The 19,783-nt window shown below is 40.3% G+C and overlaps 1 protein-coding gene across 1 annotated transcript in view; it reads right to left on the reverse strand.

Moving 5' to 3' along the window:
* KIF7 (kinesin family member 7) overlaps positions 1-8,728 on the reverse strand; it is a gene marked incomplete in the record, with an annotated part of 28,786 nt that extends 20,058 nt beyond the window's left edge. Inside the window, 5 exon segments of the mRNA XM_072399132.1 lie at positions 1,267-1,810; positions 2,937-3,354; positions 4,348-4,548; positions 5,419-5,757; positions 8,624-8,728. Coding sequence (XP_072255233.1) covers positions 1,267-1,810; positions 2,937-3,354; positions 4,348-4,548; positions 5,419-5,743 — 1,488 coding nt within the window.
* Positions 8,729-19,783: the final 11,055 nt, after the last annotated feature.

The raw sequence follows: 19,783 nt of genomic DNA on the forward strand, positions 1-19,783 counted from the left end.
AAAAGAAATTGGAGCTAGACTTTTAAACATTTTGAGAAAAAGAATAAGGCATTTCAACTGAAAAAAACAGGTATTCCCAGCCATCCCAAGATCAATAATAGGAGCTTGTGAATCACTTTTGCAAAATATTAATAAATAAAAATAAAACAAAACAAAAAGAAAAAAAAGACTTGCAAAAAAGTCTGTCCAAGATGTAGACTAAGCTGTTTATTTAACCAAATCTCCATACCTAAACACACAGCTACAAATTATACAAAAGAATCATTTAAAGCTTAACTGAATTCAAATCTCCTATTCTCTTTATGAAGGAATACGATCATCTGTTTTATGAGAATTAAGGATACTTAGATAAAAACATGTAATATGCCCAATGTTAAGTTATAGCATCATGTTCATCAAGTAAGGAGTGGTGGGCGCAATTGCTGGTACAAACACACACATAAGATATATATATATTATTATATATTATAACACACACACATACATACATATATACACACACACACACAACATATTTGCAATCAACATCCTCAATGGACAGATTTAAATGATGAAATGTCTATAAAGAAACATCGTCACTGGCAAGAAAGAACAAGTAGGATATACAGATAATGCAGTCTACATGCAGTAATAGGGCTTGTACATGTGGACTTTTAATATCTTTTTTTTACCACAGGCAGAAGAATACAGGTTGACTATCAAAAATCCTGCAACCTCGGGACCTGAGATGCACTGTATTTTAGAAAATCCCGGATACATATATATTTTTTTTATACTTACCTCCACACACAGACCAGTCTTCCCCTCGCAGCACCGCGGACATCTGGCACAGTTCCAGGGAGCAGGCAACAGGGACGTCTCAACATGTATTTAGTTTAGCAAGCAAGCTGTTTCTGCAGAACAGCACCAGCAAAACATTAGTGGCCAAACTGTGTACTGCAGTCCCTGTATTGAATATGCGATCTGAAATTGATGCGGGGAAACTGAAGTAAACGGATTACCGGTGGCCAGATTTTGGAATGTCAACCTGTACTATGATTATGGCTACACCTGTGCACTAAAAACTGTTGATAATATAGCTTTAACTATTTGTAATTTTCACAATATAGCTAGAATTGCTTACATTTTCTTGTATTTGTTATGGTTTCAACTTTGAGTAAATATGCCAAAAAAAAAACCTCTATCTCTTTTTATGATTTCTACAAGGCTACTAAATTACCTGTTACCTCAAATAATGAGCAAAATTCTTTAAACTCAGATCCATACCTTACTTTTTGCTTGTCTCCTGCTGAGCTCTGCAGTGAGCTCCTCAACAGAAGAGCTCTCAATTCCACTGTCTAAACCAGAGGCTGATGTTACTTCACTCCTTTCCTCTTCTACAGTACACATCCAATCCCTTATCCTCTGCATGTGAGCAGATGAGAGGCCTCCTTCTGACAGAAGGTCCATGAGAAGGAGATATCCAGTGTCCGTACAAGTCCTGTAATGGGCACACTCGGCCATTAGCCTAGACACGTGCTCTTCTGTAGATCTCCTGGGTACAGACTTGGCCGGGTCAAATCTATTCAGGATCCGGGTTTCTGATCGATGCCTTTGTTCTAAAGCTCGCTGTAGAGATTTTATCTGTTGCTGGAGGTTTTCCACTCGTTCAGCTTCCTTCTTGCAATTGATAGTTGCTTTGTTTTTTATGTTTTGAGCTCGATTTGCATAATTTAATGTATTTAAGGTTTCATCAAAATCAGAAGCAGAAGGACTTATACAAGAAATCATTACTGTCTTGGCATTTCCTCCTAGTGAATCTTTTAAAATCCTGTAAAAAGACAAAACATGAAATACAATGATAAACTTAAAAGATCATACAAAATTAACATCAAATACTCGAAAGTAAATAGATTGGCAATATCGAAACACAGTTTACAATATATATAATATTAGGAGTTTACATATTTCTTCGTATTCCCTCCTTTACCTTTAAGAAGTAATAAATGCATTATTATTACTACAAAGTATTTCTATAGCACTAACAAATTATGCAGCACTTGACAAAGTCCATAGACATGTCACTAACTATCCCTCAATGAGGCTCACAATCTAATGTCCCTACATCAGTCATAAATTAATCTAGTCTAGGGTCAATTTTAGGGGGAAGCCAATTAACCTAACTGCATGTTTTTGGAATGTGGGAGGAAACCGGAGCACCCAGAGAAAACCCACACAAACACAGGGAGAACCTGCAAACTCCATGCAGATACTGTCTTTGCACAGATTCGAAACCTGGGACCTAATGCTGCCAAGTGGGCTAGAGTGCTGCTAACCACTGAGCCACTGTACTGCCCTTATATTTACCCAGTAGGGGAGCTGATTTTGTATGGCATTTAAAAAAAAAGTAGACTCCAAGTAAACATTATTGCATACAGAAATGGACAACCTAAGCGTAATTTAGCACAGCCCCTTTGCCGAGGCAATCAAGACTGAATGGGAGCCAGAGCCTCCCAGGATATCTACGTCATGTATCCCGGAAAGCTCTGGCTGCTCCTTCTGTGCATGGCTGAATTTCGGACATGCACAGAGGGGGCATTTTTTCCACCAAGGGGAGAGATGGCGATCTCACACATGCGCAGTGAGATCAGCTCTCTTTTTTATTTTCCCCTTCACAGCGGCTATGTCACCTTTTCTCACACCTGCGCAGTGCGAGATCAGGTGATGTAGCAAGAAGACCGGGAATGAAGACAGAAGATGTCAGTGCCCAGCGCTTCTTCTGCGCCAGAACAAAAAGAGAATCCCAGGACAACGTGGGACCGGATCACATGAAGGACCAGTGCCATCGAGGGATCTGCAGGATTAAAGACAAGTGTAATTTTTTTGTTTTTAGTTTAGTTCCACTTTAAGTGAAAGCTTGTGACCCTGGTGTGCAGCATGCTTATCTCGTTTAATACCTGGTAATCTTGGAATCCCTGTAGGGTATATGGCTGCTCTTCCTCTTTGGGTCACCCAGAGCACTTATAACATTGCCCAGTGCCAAAAGTCCAGTGTTGATCTGAATGCTTTCTTTTAAACGCTCTCCAGTGTTTCCTGTTTTCAATATCCGTTCAGACCCTGCCAGGTCTACAAAGTGAAACTTGGAAGATAGAACCTGGCCAAAAGCAAGGGTGGGACCATCATCCCCACTAGTCATTCTGGTGACTCTTCCAACTCCTCTCCTCTGCTCCATGGTGACAGTAAAGATTGTATGTGATCGGCTGGAATGGGTATTCACTTGCGTGGCTCCTGTATGTTTGGCAGCATTGCCCACTTCTAACAAACTAAGCACCTCATCCAGTCCTTCCACTTCTGTCTCCTTCACACCACATAACACTTAAAGAGAAAAGAAAAAAGAAAAAACTGATTGAAACATAGGTCTGTACTTATAGTGTTAACATACAAATAACTTCTCTGTACATTTTATTTGTCATGTCATAATTTTCTCTCACAGCAGGTAGATTATTCTACTACATATTATGATCCACTTCTAAAAATGAAAGCTGATCCTAATTTCTGAAGTATTTTAACATAGATTTAAATTTTATTAAACAAAAAACCTTTTTTGTTTCCAGTACATTATTAGCTGCAACAGGTCAGACACAGCACGTCTTACTGTGCCTGACCCACCTTTTTACAGTCATTGGTTTTTAGTTCTTTCATTTATGGAGACTTTGTCACATATGTGGATTTTAGGAAAGGAGGAGGACGTAAACCACGGTCATGTTTTTGTCTTTTCTTTGTCTGGAAATAATCCAGGTTTGCTGGATCACCCAGCTTCACAGATGATAGTATATCCTTCTCCAGCCTTGGAGAGCTTTATTGAATCAGCCCCATAGTGATTATGGAAAACAGTGATAGGGAAAAGCTCAGCAAAGGAGCCATAGAAAGTACTATAGGAGTTTAGTTTTATTAATCAAATGTAATGAATATAGTCTGAAAGCAGTTCATATTAATAAAAAAAATTACAACAACAAAACAAATATGGTAAAAAAGGTATATTAAGGGATATAAAATATTTTTTGCAACTAGAATAATGTGCTTGCATTACCAGCAAGTGACAGGATTAAAAACACATCAGGACCATATGGAATGTTTAAAATGTACCGCTGCCACAAACAAAGAAAGGTAAGGTCATTTATACAGGTGCTGCAGCGATATTTTTTTTGTACTGGTTACTAAGTTATTGGTATTGCCTAGAAGTGGTGGACACAAAAATAATGGCCTGCAAGAAATTTATATCCAACATATCCAAAGCCCAAGGGGTGTTTAATTCACAATTCTTACTGAAACCTACTATCAAAGATGAATCCTATACCTATAACTTACCAACATTGCCTTTGTCATCCTCTCTGATAAGGATGTCTTTACTAGAGGTCTGCACCTCTAGGAGATCCCTGAATTCTTCCTTATAGACCTCCAGATAAGATACACGGATTGTGTAATCAATCAGATCGTTTTCATCAACTAGTTTAAAAATTTCAGCCATGGCACGTGGTATGATTCCCTGCTCATCTTCAGAGATGGATGCTGAAACAAAACAAAATAATTATAATTAAGAACAACGGAGCGGCATGCCCCTGCTCTCCCCTTCACTTGCATTGTGATTGTTCTTCGTCCATCAATCCTCCAGGGCGGTCGTTCGGATGACGAGCCCTGTACACACACCCGATTCTCTTCCGATATCAGCCCTAAGGCGATTATCGGACCAGAACCATTGCACGTGTGTATGTAGCGTAAGATCTTTCAGATCTTTGCAAGTATGAAACAGTACAGGGAAGGGGTTAGGTTATTGTAATGCTGACAACTGGCAGGCCACGAGCAGGTGAATAATCAATATCTCCCAGATATCGATTGTTACCTGGTTGCCACCATGCACCTAGTGATCATCCTTCCATCAAAATAAAACACTGATGGAAAATGTTTTATCTTGTAATATATTTTGATGTTTATATCATATCTAACTTGAGATCCATTATATAAACCAACCAGTGTTTAGCTAGCATAAGGTGGAGATTAGGTTAGAGTGCTTTGCACAAGTGTATAAACTTTACTTCTCAATGCATCATTTAAAGCACATCTGTCAAAACCAGATATATGAGCTGTCATAGCTGTTCTCTTCTAAATATGCTTGTCCCCTTGGCTGTTACATCATTGCTTCAGTTTTCAATGCTTTTTAAATTACTGAACAAAAAAGTATAGGGAAAAGGGATTTGGGAAGTTTTCTTTCATTTGCTTCATGCTTGCCCTCAAACTATGACTTTCCTGAGTTTAGTCACAGCCAGGAAAGTAGCATTATCAGAAGCAGACAGCTCTTATATCTTTTTCTTGACCTTGAACTTCAAAAACCCATTGGAAGAATAATACGTGAGTTCAGTTAAATATGAAAGCCATGCTTACATATGCTTGCTTCTCCAATGGTGTAGGTTTTTCCTGATCCTGTCTGTCCATATGCTACTACAGTGACATTGAACCCTTGAAAGAAAGCTTCAAGTAACGCCTGGACGCAGTGGCCGTACACTGTCTCCTGGCTGCATGCTTCATCCAGAATATGCTGGAAGTGGAAGTGCCTGTTGGTGCCCAGAGTCAGGCTCTGCTTGTCGGGATTGATGTGGACACAAGTCTGCTGTCCATGGAGAACTTCTTTAGGAAGCAATGGACGAACTCTTACAGCTACCTGCACAGCTGTCTCCTCTGCGCGAACGGGCTGCCCTTTGGGAGCCATGGGAAGCTCTGGAGCTGCATAAGAGATCACAAAATGTTAGTGCTTTCTGCTGAAATTAATCAATACTTAAAATGCTTTATTTTAGTTTTGGAAAGAAGGGTGAAGGTTAGAACCCCTGCAAAGCTACGTACACACATGAGAGGATTCCCGTCCAATAATAGTCTCAGGGCTGATATCAGACGAGAACCTGGCTTGTGTACAGCAGTCGTCGTCCGTCATTCCAACAACCATCCTGGTGGATCCTGGGACGATGATCGATTATAATGAAAGTGAAGGGGAGAGAGTGCAGCAGGGTGCCCTCTCTATAAAGCAGAATGGCGCTGGATGTACATTAATGATTCGTGCAGTCTTTTGTCATTGAAAAGGATTGTGAAAGATTCTTTTCAACGACAATTATATGCACGTGTGTACCCAAGCCTAAGGTTTGACTGCTCCCTGGGGTTTCATTAGTAAGATTTCCTATTATTTTCGTGTCTTAGCCAGACAACCTTTTCCCAGACAGGGAAAGAAGGAAAATTTGTGAAAGGGAAATAAAAAAATAATAAAAAACCAACAGACATTCAAGCTTTTCCTGTACTTCAATTTTTACTTCTGTTTGTGTTGCTTTTAAAGAGTTTCCTGCAATTCCTGTCCTGGGGAAGCAAAAATGTTGGGTTGCAGAAAAACCAGGAAAAAAGTTCCTAATCCTTCCCTATTCTGTACAAAATTAGAAACAAAAGTCTTGGGAATAGTGTATATTTAGCCAAGTTCTTCCCCATTACCCTACACCCCTACCCCATTTCACATCCAAACTTTATTGGATCACTGTTATTAAGCTGTAATTTGTGTACGAGCTCAAATAAAGCTTTGGACCAGGGAGCTCTCTAGGAATGTACTAGATGTAGAAGTTTGGTATACTGTCCAGCCAATTATTATTAGACTGTATTTATACAGCACCAACATTTTACGCAGAGCAGTACATTAACTAGGGCTTGCAAATGACAGACAGATACAGACAGTGACACAGAAGAAGGAAATGGAACCTGCTCTGAAGAGCTTATAATCTAAGAGGTGGGGTCTAAGTAACACACAATAGAGGGGGAGATTTGGAATGGTGGGTAAGTAGTGAGACAGAAGGAGAGGGGTAGGCGAGTTTGAAAAGATGGGTTTTCAGTGCTCTTTTAAATGTGCAGTAAGTAGGAGCAAGCCGAACAGTATGAGGAAGACCATTCCAGAGAGTTGGGGCAGCTCTAGAAAAGTCTTAGAGCCGTGCGTGTGATGAGGTTATGAGTAAGTCGGTAGTAGGTTATTGGAGGAGAGAAGAGAGCGGCTAAAGGAGTATTTTTCTATCAGGTCAGAAAGGTAAGTAGGATAAGAACTGTGGAGGAATTTGAAGGCAAAGCACGGAAGCTTTAATTTGATTCTAAGGTGAAATGGAAGCCAATGAAGTATCAAGTTTTGGCTTAGCCAAGCCATTAGTTTCTAGTTTTGGATAGGAAGGTATATACTCAGGTTTTTACTGCTGTCTTCATTTTACCCTCATTTCCTGTGGTGGTGAAATCCATGCAAAGTAAACAGAAATCACCAACACAGACAAAAATAAAAATGCTTTCCTTCACATCTCAGGAAGCTGCAAATGTCTATATCATTATTACACAGGATTTAAATAGCGCCAATACATTACGCAGCGCTTTACAAAGTCCATAGTCATGTCACTAACTGTCCCTCAAAGGACCTCACAATCTAATGTCCCTACCATAGTCATATGTCATTAATACAATATAAGGTCAATTTGGGGGGAAACCAAATAACCTAACTGCATGTTTTTGGAATGCAGGAGGAAACCGGAGTACCCGGAGGAAACCCACGCAGATACAGGGGGGAACCTGCAAACTCCATGCAGATAGAGCCCTGGCTGAGATTGGAACCAGTGACCTAGCACTGCAAAAGCCAGAGTGCTAACTTCTGAGCCACCATGCTGCCATTATCAAAGCCTAAGTCATCCTCACCTAAGTAATGAATGGATAAAGCTGCGTACACACTTCCAATTTTTATCGTTCAAAATGAACGACGAACGAACGATCGATTGGGCAAAAATCGTTCGTAAAAAAAGTAACCAACGACGCCGACGAACGAGGAAAGTCGTTGGAAATGAACGACCGGACCGGCGGATCGGATTGGACGACGATCGTTGACCATCGTTCGTGTGTACGATCGTTCATTGATCGTCCATGGTCTGAGCATGCATGATGAACGAACGTTCCTGTGGTGCACGTAACTTCCTGTATCGTTCAAACGATCGCATCTATTGTGTGTACAATATCTACGAACGATCGTGTCGTTATCTGTATGTACAGGATCGGTGCTATACGATCGTTCGCAGATATCGTGCAGGATCGTTCGTTTACCAACGATAATAATTGGAAGTGTGTACGTAGCTTAAGTCAGAGGCAGCACCACTGCAAAAGAAAAATAAATATTGCAGCTCTATCACACCATACAGGACAAAGTGTGGGGATAATACAACACAGATGGAGTGCATGCATATAGACAGGAAGTGGTTACCAAATGGCTACAGGGAGAAGCAGAAAATGATAACAGAAGGTAAAAAAGTGAAATTTATTTGTAATGTGATTATTACCATGCACAGGCTTGTATAGTGCAGGAAATAAATACTGAGGGCTCACATACAGCTCCCCCCTGTGCAGGGAAACACAATAACACAGAAAAGGCCTCTGTATTGTGCAGGAACACACCGTGCACCCCAATAACACAGACACAATGCTTTTGGAGGGTGGGGAGGAACAATACTGAACTTATATAAAGTGCCCCCCTCCCCCCTGTGCACCGCTATACCCGGCCCCCACACTGCAACAAAACCCCACCCGGCCGCCACTTCACCTGCAACACACAACGTGACCCCGGCAATCCCTGTCCAGGATGTCCTATACAGGAGCGTCCATCACTGGGGACCACAGCAACATCACTATGCAAGGCGGCCAGCAGCGCCCTCTAAAGGGGTGCACGCTGTTTTCTTGTCCGGCCGGGAACACGGAGCTGATTCTTTGTGTCCGCCTGCTGTTGCTATGGCAACAGCTACTATACACTTCCTGCATGGTTTGCAGAGACAACCCCAGGCTATGGAGTTTTGTCCCTGTAATACCTGCAAAGATTTATATTGCTGATAGGATCATTGTAACATACAACACACACACATTCTTTACATAAATTTAAATAAATAAAAATAAATATGTATACCCCCAAACTTATTTGGAGGGACTGTCCCTCTTTTTCACATCCAAGTCACTTAGTCCTGCACAGTTATTATTATTATTATTATTATAGAGTATTGATATAGCACCGTCATATTACGCAGCGTGTACATTAAGTAGGCATTGCAAATGACAGATGAATACAGACAGTGATACAGGAGGAAAGAACCCTGCCCCAAAGAGCTTACAATCTATAAGTAAGTATCACACAATAGGAGGGGTTTTCCATCTTGTTGAGTGAATTTATACATGTATGGGTGTAGTAACTGCCTACATATTGAGCTAAAAAGTGTTCCCGTTGGAAAGATTTGTATTTATATTCTTTAATTTTAAATGCATATTAGTATATATATATATATATATATATATATATATATATATATATATACCGTATATGTATATACTGTAAATGTATATTGTACATATTTCCTATCATAACTTTCCTATTGTGCTGCAAATAACAAAGACTATGGACTAACTCTGCAATTACTTTAGGGGCTCTATAAAGCAGGGAATCTGACATTCCCTCAGACATTCCCTGGTGGGACTCAATTACTGCCATTGAAACACATAGACCTGAAATATCCCCACCAGGGAATGTATGAGAGAATGTCTGATTCCATGTTTATAAGTAGGGCCTAAAGTGTCCATGCAATCACAGGGAGAACACACAAACTCCATGCCGATGGTGTTTTGACCAAGATTTAAACCTGGAACCCTAATGCTGCATGGTGAGAGTGCTAGCCAACAAGCACCTTTCTCATTCCAGACAAGCTGAGAATTATATGGGGTTATTTGGGATGCTACTAAAAGATGGCAGGTGCCAGATTTATTGAGTAGTGATTAGCCTATGTATTTTTAGCTTGCTGTAAAGCATTTGTAACTTTAAAGCAGAGAACATCAAAAGCCACAATAGGTATCAGGTGCGTGTTTTTCAAACTTTCCATTCACCACTTTCAGAGTTTATTGCCACTTTAACAGTTACTCAAATCAAGTAAATAGGGGTTCTAAACAACTTCACTTCATCACAGCTTTTTTTTTTAAAAAAAAGGCCTATATGCATATATATTCAATTTATTTAGGTATGATATTGGAAAAAAGAACAAGCATTTTTGGAATTTGACATTCGTTAAATATTGTGAATAGTTACAGAATGCTAAATACCAAATTGTTAAGTTGCTCTGTCATCAGGCCTTGAGAGCATAAATATTAGAAAGTTTTGGGAATTATGATATATTATATTATATATAACCTTCTAACAATCTATAAAGAGCTGTACAGACATCATATTTCTGTCACTAAAAATTATCTTATGATTGTATTCAGTGACATTAGAATGAATGAATGCTGTACACACAGCACTGTTTAATTTTATGAAGGGGGAGTCACCCTGTTGCATCCTTTCCCATACTATATTACAATAGTCATCCTTGCTTGGTTGTTTAGTGTTCCACCACAGCAAAACGCTAAACTATATTGGGGGACCACTGTGCAAACACTTTATTTTCGCTCAAGACAATCATGAATGTTCGTCTTGGGAAATTGTTATCCAGTGAGTTTACATAGCCTAAGCCTAATATCTGGTGTGCGGCAGTGATTATTTTCGGTTCACTGTTGGGTTGAGATTGTGACAAACTTTATACATTTGCAATTTTTTCCATGTAGTGAACCCATGGCATGTTTGCACCCATAGGTAGTATTGTTCAAGAATAAGCTTCATTGTCTTGGTTTTTAATTTCTATGCAAAGGGTCCTTTCTCTTATTACTCCTTCACCTCTCTTTTCCCTTTCTTTACCTTCTTTTTTACATGCCTCCCACAGACCCAATCTGGACCTTTTGACATGTCACCTCTATGTTTACCTGTTCACATATCAGACCCACGAGCTATGGACCCATAAGTCTATGGGTGGTCCAAGTTGTAGAATGGAAAATGAGCAGTATATACCAATGCTGTGCATGTGCCATTCTTTTCTAACCTAACAATGATGTTTACATTGCTGCTTTTCTTTATTATTATTAAAAATCTGTCAAAAAAAAATTAATTATTTATTGGTAGCTTCATATTATGTTGTATGATTCAGGTCAGAGTAACAAAATTTTCCAACGTAGAACAATATTGTGGTCTACACTGTTATTTCTGTTGTTGCCACTGGCCCCACAGGTGAAATATCCAATGCCACATACGGATTTACTGCTTCTTCATCCAAAAAGATTTATCATCCTGTACAGCATAACTGATGGAAAAAACAGCAGCAGGCTGGCTATCTCCAAAACTTTTCTCTAATCACCTTCATGTTCTGCATTGCAATATATGAGGCTAGATCTCCTAAAAGGCAATTTTGTTTTATTCTTAAAACTTTTTGTTTGTTGAATTAATTGACTCTGGCCCCCCGCATATAAATATTTATTCCCATACTTTATAGGTAAGGTGTGCACCTGTATTTTAAAGGGATTTGCAAACCTCTGTCAGCTAGGGTAAAACAGCGTGCCAACCACCAGGAGCTGCTAGGGATCACTTGATCCTACTGTAGATCTGAACCTGCCCTAAAACTGCTTCTATACTCTAGCTTGCTTCATGTATAGCAATGAACTGAGTCAGTGAGGTAGCTTCATTAGTAAGCCTAAAGACTTTCTACCTATGCCTTGTGATAGCGCTTGGTGGACAAGAAAATTGAAGGAAAGACAGAGAGTCACCTGATCCCCTATATTCAGATGTACTGGGCATTTCACATCAAATGGGAGATACATAGAAATATCTGTAGGGGCTGAAATGAAAGACATTTTCTATTTTTTTTAACCTTTAAAACCTCAGAAAAAAAAAGTTGTGAATACATGGTCACATAATCTTCCTCCATATAGATAGATTTAGGCAGAATAGAGACCTAGACAAGGTGGCAGGTCTCCCCATTTCATCAAAAGACATGGATATGTTTGCAATAGACACAAAAGAAGTCTGACCATATGGAGCCTACATTGGTAGGGTCCTATATAAAACCAACTGCCTACAAGTCATTCCTCTATTTTACAGTGACATGGAGAAGCAGTCTGTAAAATCTACACTATTTGCACAACCACTATACCCTAAGCTTTTGCCTAGGGATACCTTGATGATCCAGCTCTGTGCCAAAACATCTCCTCTAGTCGCATCAGTGATTGGAGTGGGAGAAAGGTATGTCCTTTTTTCCTGAATGTAGGTTTTAAAGTATATCTGCTACTTGGGAAAAGTACAGGTGCACTTTAAAATCTGTAATTTGCTAATATTAAAAAGGGAAGCATTTTCCAAAAAAAATCCTGTTCAACTTGTTGGAGATTCTCTACATGAATCTAAAATGCTGTATGTCCATGAGTTCATGGAGATCAAAGCAGTCAGACTCAGTGCAATATTTTGCCGCTTTGGGGCTTATTTTAGACCTATGGTGAGCTGCCGAGGGCCTAACCACACTCCATTCAAGTGCAGCTGATCATGGTGCAGTGTGCAAATGTGACAAGTCACATTTGGCCACATGGTTGAAGCCTGAAGATATGCACTACGGCTGCAGCCACCTACAAGTCTCTCCAAATAAATTGCAGCAGATTATTGCGCAGTATGCAAATGTGACATGTCATATTTGGCCACAAAGTTACAACCTCAAGATCTGGGCTGAAAGCAGGTGTGTAGTCGTAAAAAAAAAGGAGGGGGCATGGTACTATCCATGGTGAGCGCACAGGCGCATTATTGTTTTGTAGACGTGCCCGCCCCACTACACCACTGCCTATGTGTCACTCAAAGGGGAAGAAACTTCCCCCAGAGTGACGTCATGATACGAGAACCCACCCACTCTTCTATCGCAGGTCTGAGCCTGCGATGGGATAGTGGACTGGTTGTATTTAGAGCGACAACCCACCCACCGCCCTGAGCCTGCAATTCCATACAGGAGACCTGGTCCGTGGCTTTGGCTGGTGCACCCCCCCCCCTTCAGTGGAGTCCTTCTCCTGAGCCCGCTGGGGGGGGGGCGACTGGCTTGAGCCGCGGACCACTAAAGAGTTCCTTGCAAAATAGGAGTGGGCATGTGTGCCCATTCCCAATAAAAGTGAGGGCATGGTGTTCCCACCTGTGCCCACCCTATTACACCCCTGGCTGAAAGGGCCCTAAGACTGCAGGCTTTAAGCATATACTGCACATAAATAGTAGCTGATACATTATTCCACATAAACACATACCTTACTGACTGCCCCCTTTATTAATAGAAAAGAAGGATCTTCTCCAGGGAGCCATTAATTAACTAGGAGTGGTCAAAAATATTTTTTTAGGATGTGAAAGTCTTGTAGATACATTGTTATACATGTGAGCAGTATAGTTTGCATGCAATCCTATCTTGTGTAGCTGAAAGAGCAGACACCTGGGGGAGCTAACGTTTTCCATGTTATCACTTCTGGAAAACAAATTTGTTCTTCTGGCATCAGGATCTGTCTATTCTGTCCTCTCCTATAAACAGGCCTCTATGCCAGCAGATTTGGAAGATGGATGTGTCTTCAATTTACTATTTGAGTCTAAGAGATTTATCATTTTTATTTTTATAAACGTTCTGGATTATTCATTATTACCCAATTGCCCAGTTACATTTGTTTTGTTATGACTGGTGAAGATCTGATAGTTAATAAATCTTGACTTATACTTTGTTTATGTGTTCTTAGTTTTCAGAGTGAAAGATCTTCACCGGTCATAACAAAATAAATGGAACTAAGCGGTTGGGTAATAATGAATAATCCAGGACAGGCGCAAGGAGCAGTTAAACCATGCAAAGTGCAAACACCCAAATCACCTAATCAGATTTCATCTTAATTGTTAGATTTAGTGATTTCTGCACATTTGTTTTTTGTCTTTGTGGATAACCATGTGTGTGTTATATGCTGTGTGTTTAATAAGGGATAAATCCATTTTTGTATCCATATTGTAGTTGTGTACTGCATACAGGGGCAAAATGCCCTACAGGAGGAGGAGGGGTATTTAGGACTAAGCCCCCCAGATGGGTTGCAGATAGCTGTCAGATTACTTACACTGGAAAAGATCCTATGATTGATTCCAGTGACAAATGAAGAAATAAGTGTTGTACACATACTGCCATTCCATTCAATAGAGAGGGGAAAGAAGAGGACATATAGGTGGCACACCTGCTCCATAGGAAAGCACAGCAGTCGTTTGCAAGTGTTTGTCATTAATCTCTATTTAATGTACAACGCTTCATAATATATTGGTGCTATATATATACTGTTTACTGATAATAATTCACCCAGCTAATTGATTAATGATGTGCCAGTGGACCTCTGGGCACACACTAGATTTTTACTGGTGACAAGCACAACCATTCATCATGGTCGACAATGATTTGGCATGTACATAAAGCTTTAGTTGGAGGGGGGCTGCCAGTATCAATATTACCTGCCAGGCATTTCCAGGTGACTCCATGGGACTGATTTATTAAAGCTCTCCAAGGCTGGTAGGTACACTTTCATCAGTGAAGCTGGGTGATCCAGGAAACCTGGAATGGGTCTGGTCCAGGATTAAAAACATTTGCTAGCAAATAGCAAATGACTTTAACGAAATCAATTCGAGGTTTGCCGGATCACCCAGCTTCACTGATGAAAGCCTTGGAGAGCTTTAATAAATCAAGACCATGTGTCTGCCAATGTCAACAGCTGTTTTAATTGGATAGTGGAGTAGGTTTAGACAATACAATGTAAAGGCAATAGTCTGAAGTCATGGACACTACGACCAATATGATAAATGTACTGGTAGTTCTATGAAAAGGAGAGCATGAGCTGGGGGCATCCAACTGCTTCTTTCTCTGTATGAAATAGCCTTAGCTATCAGTCATTTGACTTTGATTAATTTTATTTGATTTGATTTGGCAGGCTGGATCACTGAATGTTATTGATAGGATAGGAGTGCAGGTGCTAGATTTTTGCTCAAAATTATCATAAATGTTCTTTAAAACAATGACATCATTAATATGGAATGGAGGAAAAACCAATCTGTGGTGCACAATCTACCTTTCCTATCATAGATCAGGTAAGTGGCCTGCTCATAAGGGAGCACTCTGGTTTTACTGGTTGGATGATCACTAAAGTTTGCTGTGGATTTCATTAATTTGTTTTGTTAAACACAGGACTAGGACTGCTAGTCCATCTGTCCAGAAGAACTTCCAACTGAAGTAAAACCTGACCTGAGTTCTAATCCTTCCCTACTCTATCCAAAATGAACAAAAAAGTTTTGGGTATTGATATAACCTAAATAAATTGATAGATTATGTGTAATTCTTTTCAGACCACTTTCTTGTATATTTGTGTTTGGGTAATAAAGGAGTGGCAGCACACTGATGACTTTTGCTGTTATCACTTCTCAAATAGTAGGAAAATCTGATTTATTGAGAAAAGGGACTTCATATTCAAAAGTTTGAATTTATACACAATTAAGGCATATGGCATTTTATAAAGGTGTATGATTGTTTTATGAAGAAAACATGGGTAATAAATAATAAACAGTATTTATTTAGGGCCAAAATATTAAGCAGCGCTGTACATCTATTAGGGGTTGCAAATGACAGACAGATACAGACAGTAAGTCAGGAAGAGAGGACCTTGTCCAGAAGAGCTTGCAATCTAAGGCTGCGTACACACATGCAATTTTTGTCGTTGGAAAGGATCTTTCATGATCCTTTCCAACGACAAAGGACTACACGATGCATGAACGGTGCTGTACATACAGCACCGTTCTGCTCTATGGAGAGGGGAGGGGAGAACGACAAACCGGCACCCTGCTGCGCGCTCTCCCCTTCCCTTTCATTAGGATCGCTCGTCGTTCATCGTTCGTGGATCCGCCAGGAACGACGCCGACTGTACACCTGCCAGATTCTCGCCCGATATCTGGCTGATGCCGATTATCGGGCGAGAAAAATCTGACGTGTGTACGCAGCTTAAGAGTTAGTGAACAAAGCAAATACGACCCTCTTATGAACCCACATACATAAACTGGGCATACAATACACTACATTCCTGTAAAAACATTTTTCTAAAAACTAACGTTGAAATGAATCCACGCACATCCTAAACATCTATATACATGAAAAAATAAAGATTTTCATTACATGTTCAGCACATGTTACAAATGATTTTCTCTTTGTATTCCAGGTATGCTACATGGATGCAAATTATCTATTTTGGGAGACTCAGTTTATACTACAGCAACAATTACTTTGTACCCATGAGCCCTTAGTAAGCCAAGCTTGACGATTTGATTGCCATTTGCTTGTTTAAACTGCGTACTAAAGAATGAGAACTATGCAAGTCTATAATGAGTTAGAATATAGAACAATGAGCAGAGGTATGAAGCCAACTAATATGTATGGAACATAAAAAAACCACAGTGTTCCAATCTCAGAGCAATTATCTGCTATTCATCTTTTCGCTTTTGTAATGAGTTACCATAAATAGCACTGAGGATTTATAAATATAGGCTATAGGCAAGTTAAATCGGAGCAAACATTAAGATCATCATAGCTGCTGGAATTACAAAGCAATTTTATAATGGGAATTATTGAAAATAGCCGTATTTATGGTACCCAAATGCATTTAAACTGTCATTTTAGGTACAGATTCAAAACTGAACAGAAACCTGTCTCAGTTGCCATGGGTTGGAGCAACCTTTTTTGGTTATTAATATTATTACACAGTATTTATATAATGCTGACATATTACGCAGCGCCTTATAAAGTCCGTAGTCATGTCACTAGCTGTCCCTCAAAGGAGCTCACAATCTAATGTCCCTTTCTCAGTCATATGTCATTAACCACAGTCTAAGGTCAATTTTAAGGTGAAGCCAATTAGCCTAACTGCATGTTTTTGGAATGTGGGAGGAAACCCATGCAAACACAAAGAGGGGGGGGGGGGGGGTCTGCAAACTCCATGCAGATAGTGTCCTGGCTGAGATTCAGATTAGGAACTAGCACTACAAAGGCCAAAGTGCTAACCTCTGAACCACTATGCTGCCCATGTTCATCTTAAAGCTGAACTCTAGGCAGATGCAAACAGTGCACCTCCGAATTCATTAATACGAAACTATATATAATGTAAGCTAAATGTGACCTATATCATCCTCTTGTAGTCCCTGTACAGCAGAATTCAGAGCAGGAGCTGCTTAAAGAGCAAATCAGTTCATTTGCTAAAAACAAGCATGCTATACTATACTATAGTATGATACTAAGTAAGACATGCGTGTATGTGCTTATAATTGTGGTACTTTTTCTTCACTGTCCAGTATTAGGCTGATGGCAGGCCATGATGGCTTTGAGTCGAAGTAAGAAGGTTGAACTATGCTGTCTGTCATTTAACCCCCAAAAGTTCTCAATTGAAAAAGCATTTGCATAAAAATCTTTTTTTTTTTTTAATCTTTTTATGGGCTGCTCATTTTAGTAGGAGTCCTGCTTTAAATTGTTGAGAAGGTCCCTCTAGAGTGCTCTTGGGCGATACCTTAGCTAAAAATTTCAGATAAAGTGAATTCAGATAAAGTGAATGTAGCAGAACACAATATATATTTCCTCCTAGGGATGGCAGGGACAAAAGAAGCAGTAAGGGAATGAGCAGCCAGAGTATGCAGTCATTGAATATGCATTAGTAGAGTTGCTGGATGGCAGGACGGTGCAGAATCTGGTGTGTTGGAGAAATTCAGTGTCAGGGGTGCTACCTGGAAGGCTGGTAAAGGAAAGGTGCATTGTTTGGGAGTCAGGGAGTGCAGTGTTAGGGGTGTTGAGTGGCAGGGAGATGTCTGATTGCAGAATGCCAGCAGTACAAGCTTATTAAAAGGCTGTCAAAATTTGTCTACCTTTAAACTTTAAACAAGGAGGCTTCTTTAACTGTGGGAACATGCTTTGTGTAGTGGTTAACCCAAGCAGCAATGAAGTTCAACCCAACAAATACAAAAAAAGTCTTCTCTTCCATGCAGTAATGCAGCCAAATGTTTTATCCAATTAAAGGATAAAACTTCACATAGACCAGTGGTCCCTAACCTTTTAGACGGCATTGACCACTAAATTTATGGACTCCGGGCTGCGTATGTGCAGGTAGCCATGTGTCACTCAAAGGGGAAGAAACTTCCACCCAGAGTGGCGTCATGATGCCAGAATTCGCCCATTCTCCCATCCCAGGCTCAGACCTGAGACACAACCCGCCCTGAGCCTGCGATGTATACAGGGGACATGGTCTGCGGCTCTGGCCAGTGCGCCCGCCCGAGCTTGGTCTTTCTCCTGACCCTGCTGGGGGGGCACAGCCAGAGCCACCGACCACCAAAATTTTCTTGCAGACCACAGGTTGGGGACCACTGACATAGACCACCCATAAGAGATTGGTTCCTCAAATTGGACAGGATAGCAGAGATGGAAGAACTTATCCACCAATCTAAAGATGGTATAAGCCAATTCTATTCCAGATGGGCTTGCTGGGTACATTTTCCAACCACACACACATTCCAACCATTCAAAGAAAATAATTGAGGTCAAAGAACAACATTTCCAAAGAGCCCTACATAGATCAGAGTGAACTCATCGTACTGAGATCAGAAAATTGTTCTCAGTAATAGGTTTATAGCCCTCAGCTAATCTTCTCTGCTCATCAATGTTTGTGCTGAAATCATTGGACATTCTTTTTATCTTCAGAATATGGAGGTCATTGTGGGCCCTAACTTAAAGAAATCACTGCTGGTGCTTTATATATCTATATATATATATATATATATATATATATATATATATATATATTACACACATGGCTCCAAGATATTTCTAGAGCTGCCCCCACTCTCTGGCATGGTCTTCCTTGTCCTATTCGGCTTGCTCCTACTTTCTGCTCATTTAAAAGAGCACTCAAAACTTATTTTTGCAAACTTGGGCGAAAACTTTCCGCAAAATTTGGGCGAACTGATTTCACAAAACCCTTGGTTCTCAATGAATGCATCTGCATTCATTGAGAAGATCCCCGGACACTAGAGGTTGCATTAACCTCTAGCGCCCGGGGATCACAGTGGAACTGCAGAAGAACTCTCAATAGAGAAACTCTATTGAGAGCTCTTTTGCAGTTCCACTGCGATCCCGGGGCACTGGAGGTTAATTAACCTCTAGTGCCCCGGGATCGCAGTGGATTCTCAGAGCTGCAATCATTCTTGCAGCTCTGGGAATCCTGTTTGCGATCCCCGGCACTAGAGGTTAAATGGGGACAAGTCTCTCCATTCAAAACCTTCAGTGTTCCCTGATTGGCTAGAGGTTTTCAATGGAGAAACTAACCCATTTAACCTCTAGTGCTGGGGATCGCACACTGAGCTGATCAATGAATGCAGCCGGAGCTGCATTCATTGATCAGTGCAGCCCGCAATCTTTTTCTTTTGAAACAATTCGAGCTCGATTGGCCATTTCTCGCTTACAATTTTGGTAAGCAAGAACGGCCGAATTTGCCGCGAGATTGAGTTTTAAAAACTTGCTTGCTCATCCCTACTTCCTACCACTCCATATCCCCACTCCTATTGTGTGATACTTCCCCCGCCTCCTAGATTGTAAGCTCTTCTGGGCAGGGTTCTCTTCTCCTCCTTTGTCACTGTCAGTATCTGTCTGTCATTTACAACCCCTATTTATTGTACAGTGCTGCGTATTATGTTGGCACTATATAAATCTTGTTTATTAATAATAATAATAATAATAATAATATTAATAATAATAATAATAATAATAATAATAATAAAAACAATTAAAAATGTGCGACCAGGCAG

This window comes from Pyxicephalus adspersus, chromosome 2, assembly GCF_032062135.1.
Source record: "Pyxicephalus adspersus chromosome 2, UCB_Pads_2.0, whole genome shotgun sequence".
In the NCBI taxonomy this organism is placed as follows: Eukaryota; Metazoa; Chordata; class Amphibia; order Anura; family Pyxicephalidae; genus Pyxicephalus; species Pyxicephalus adspersus.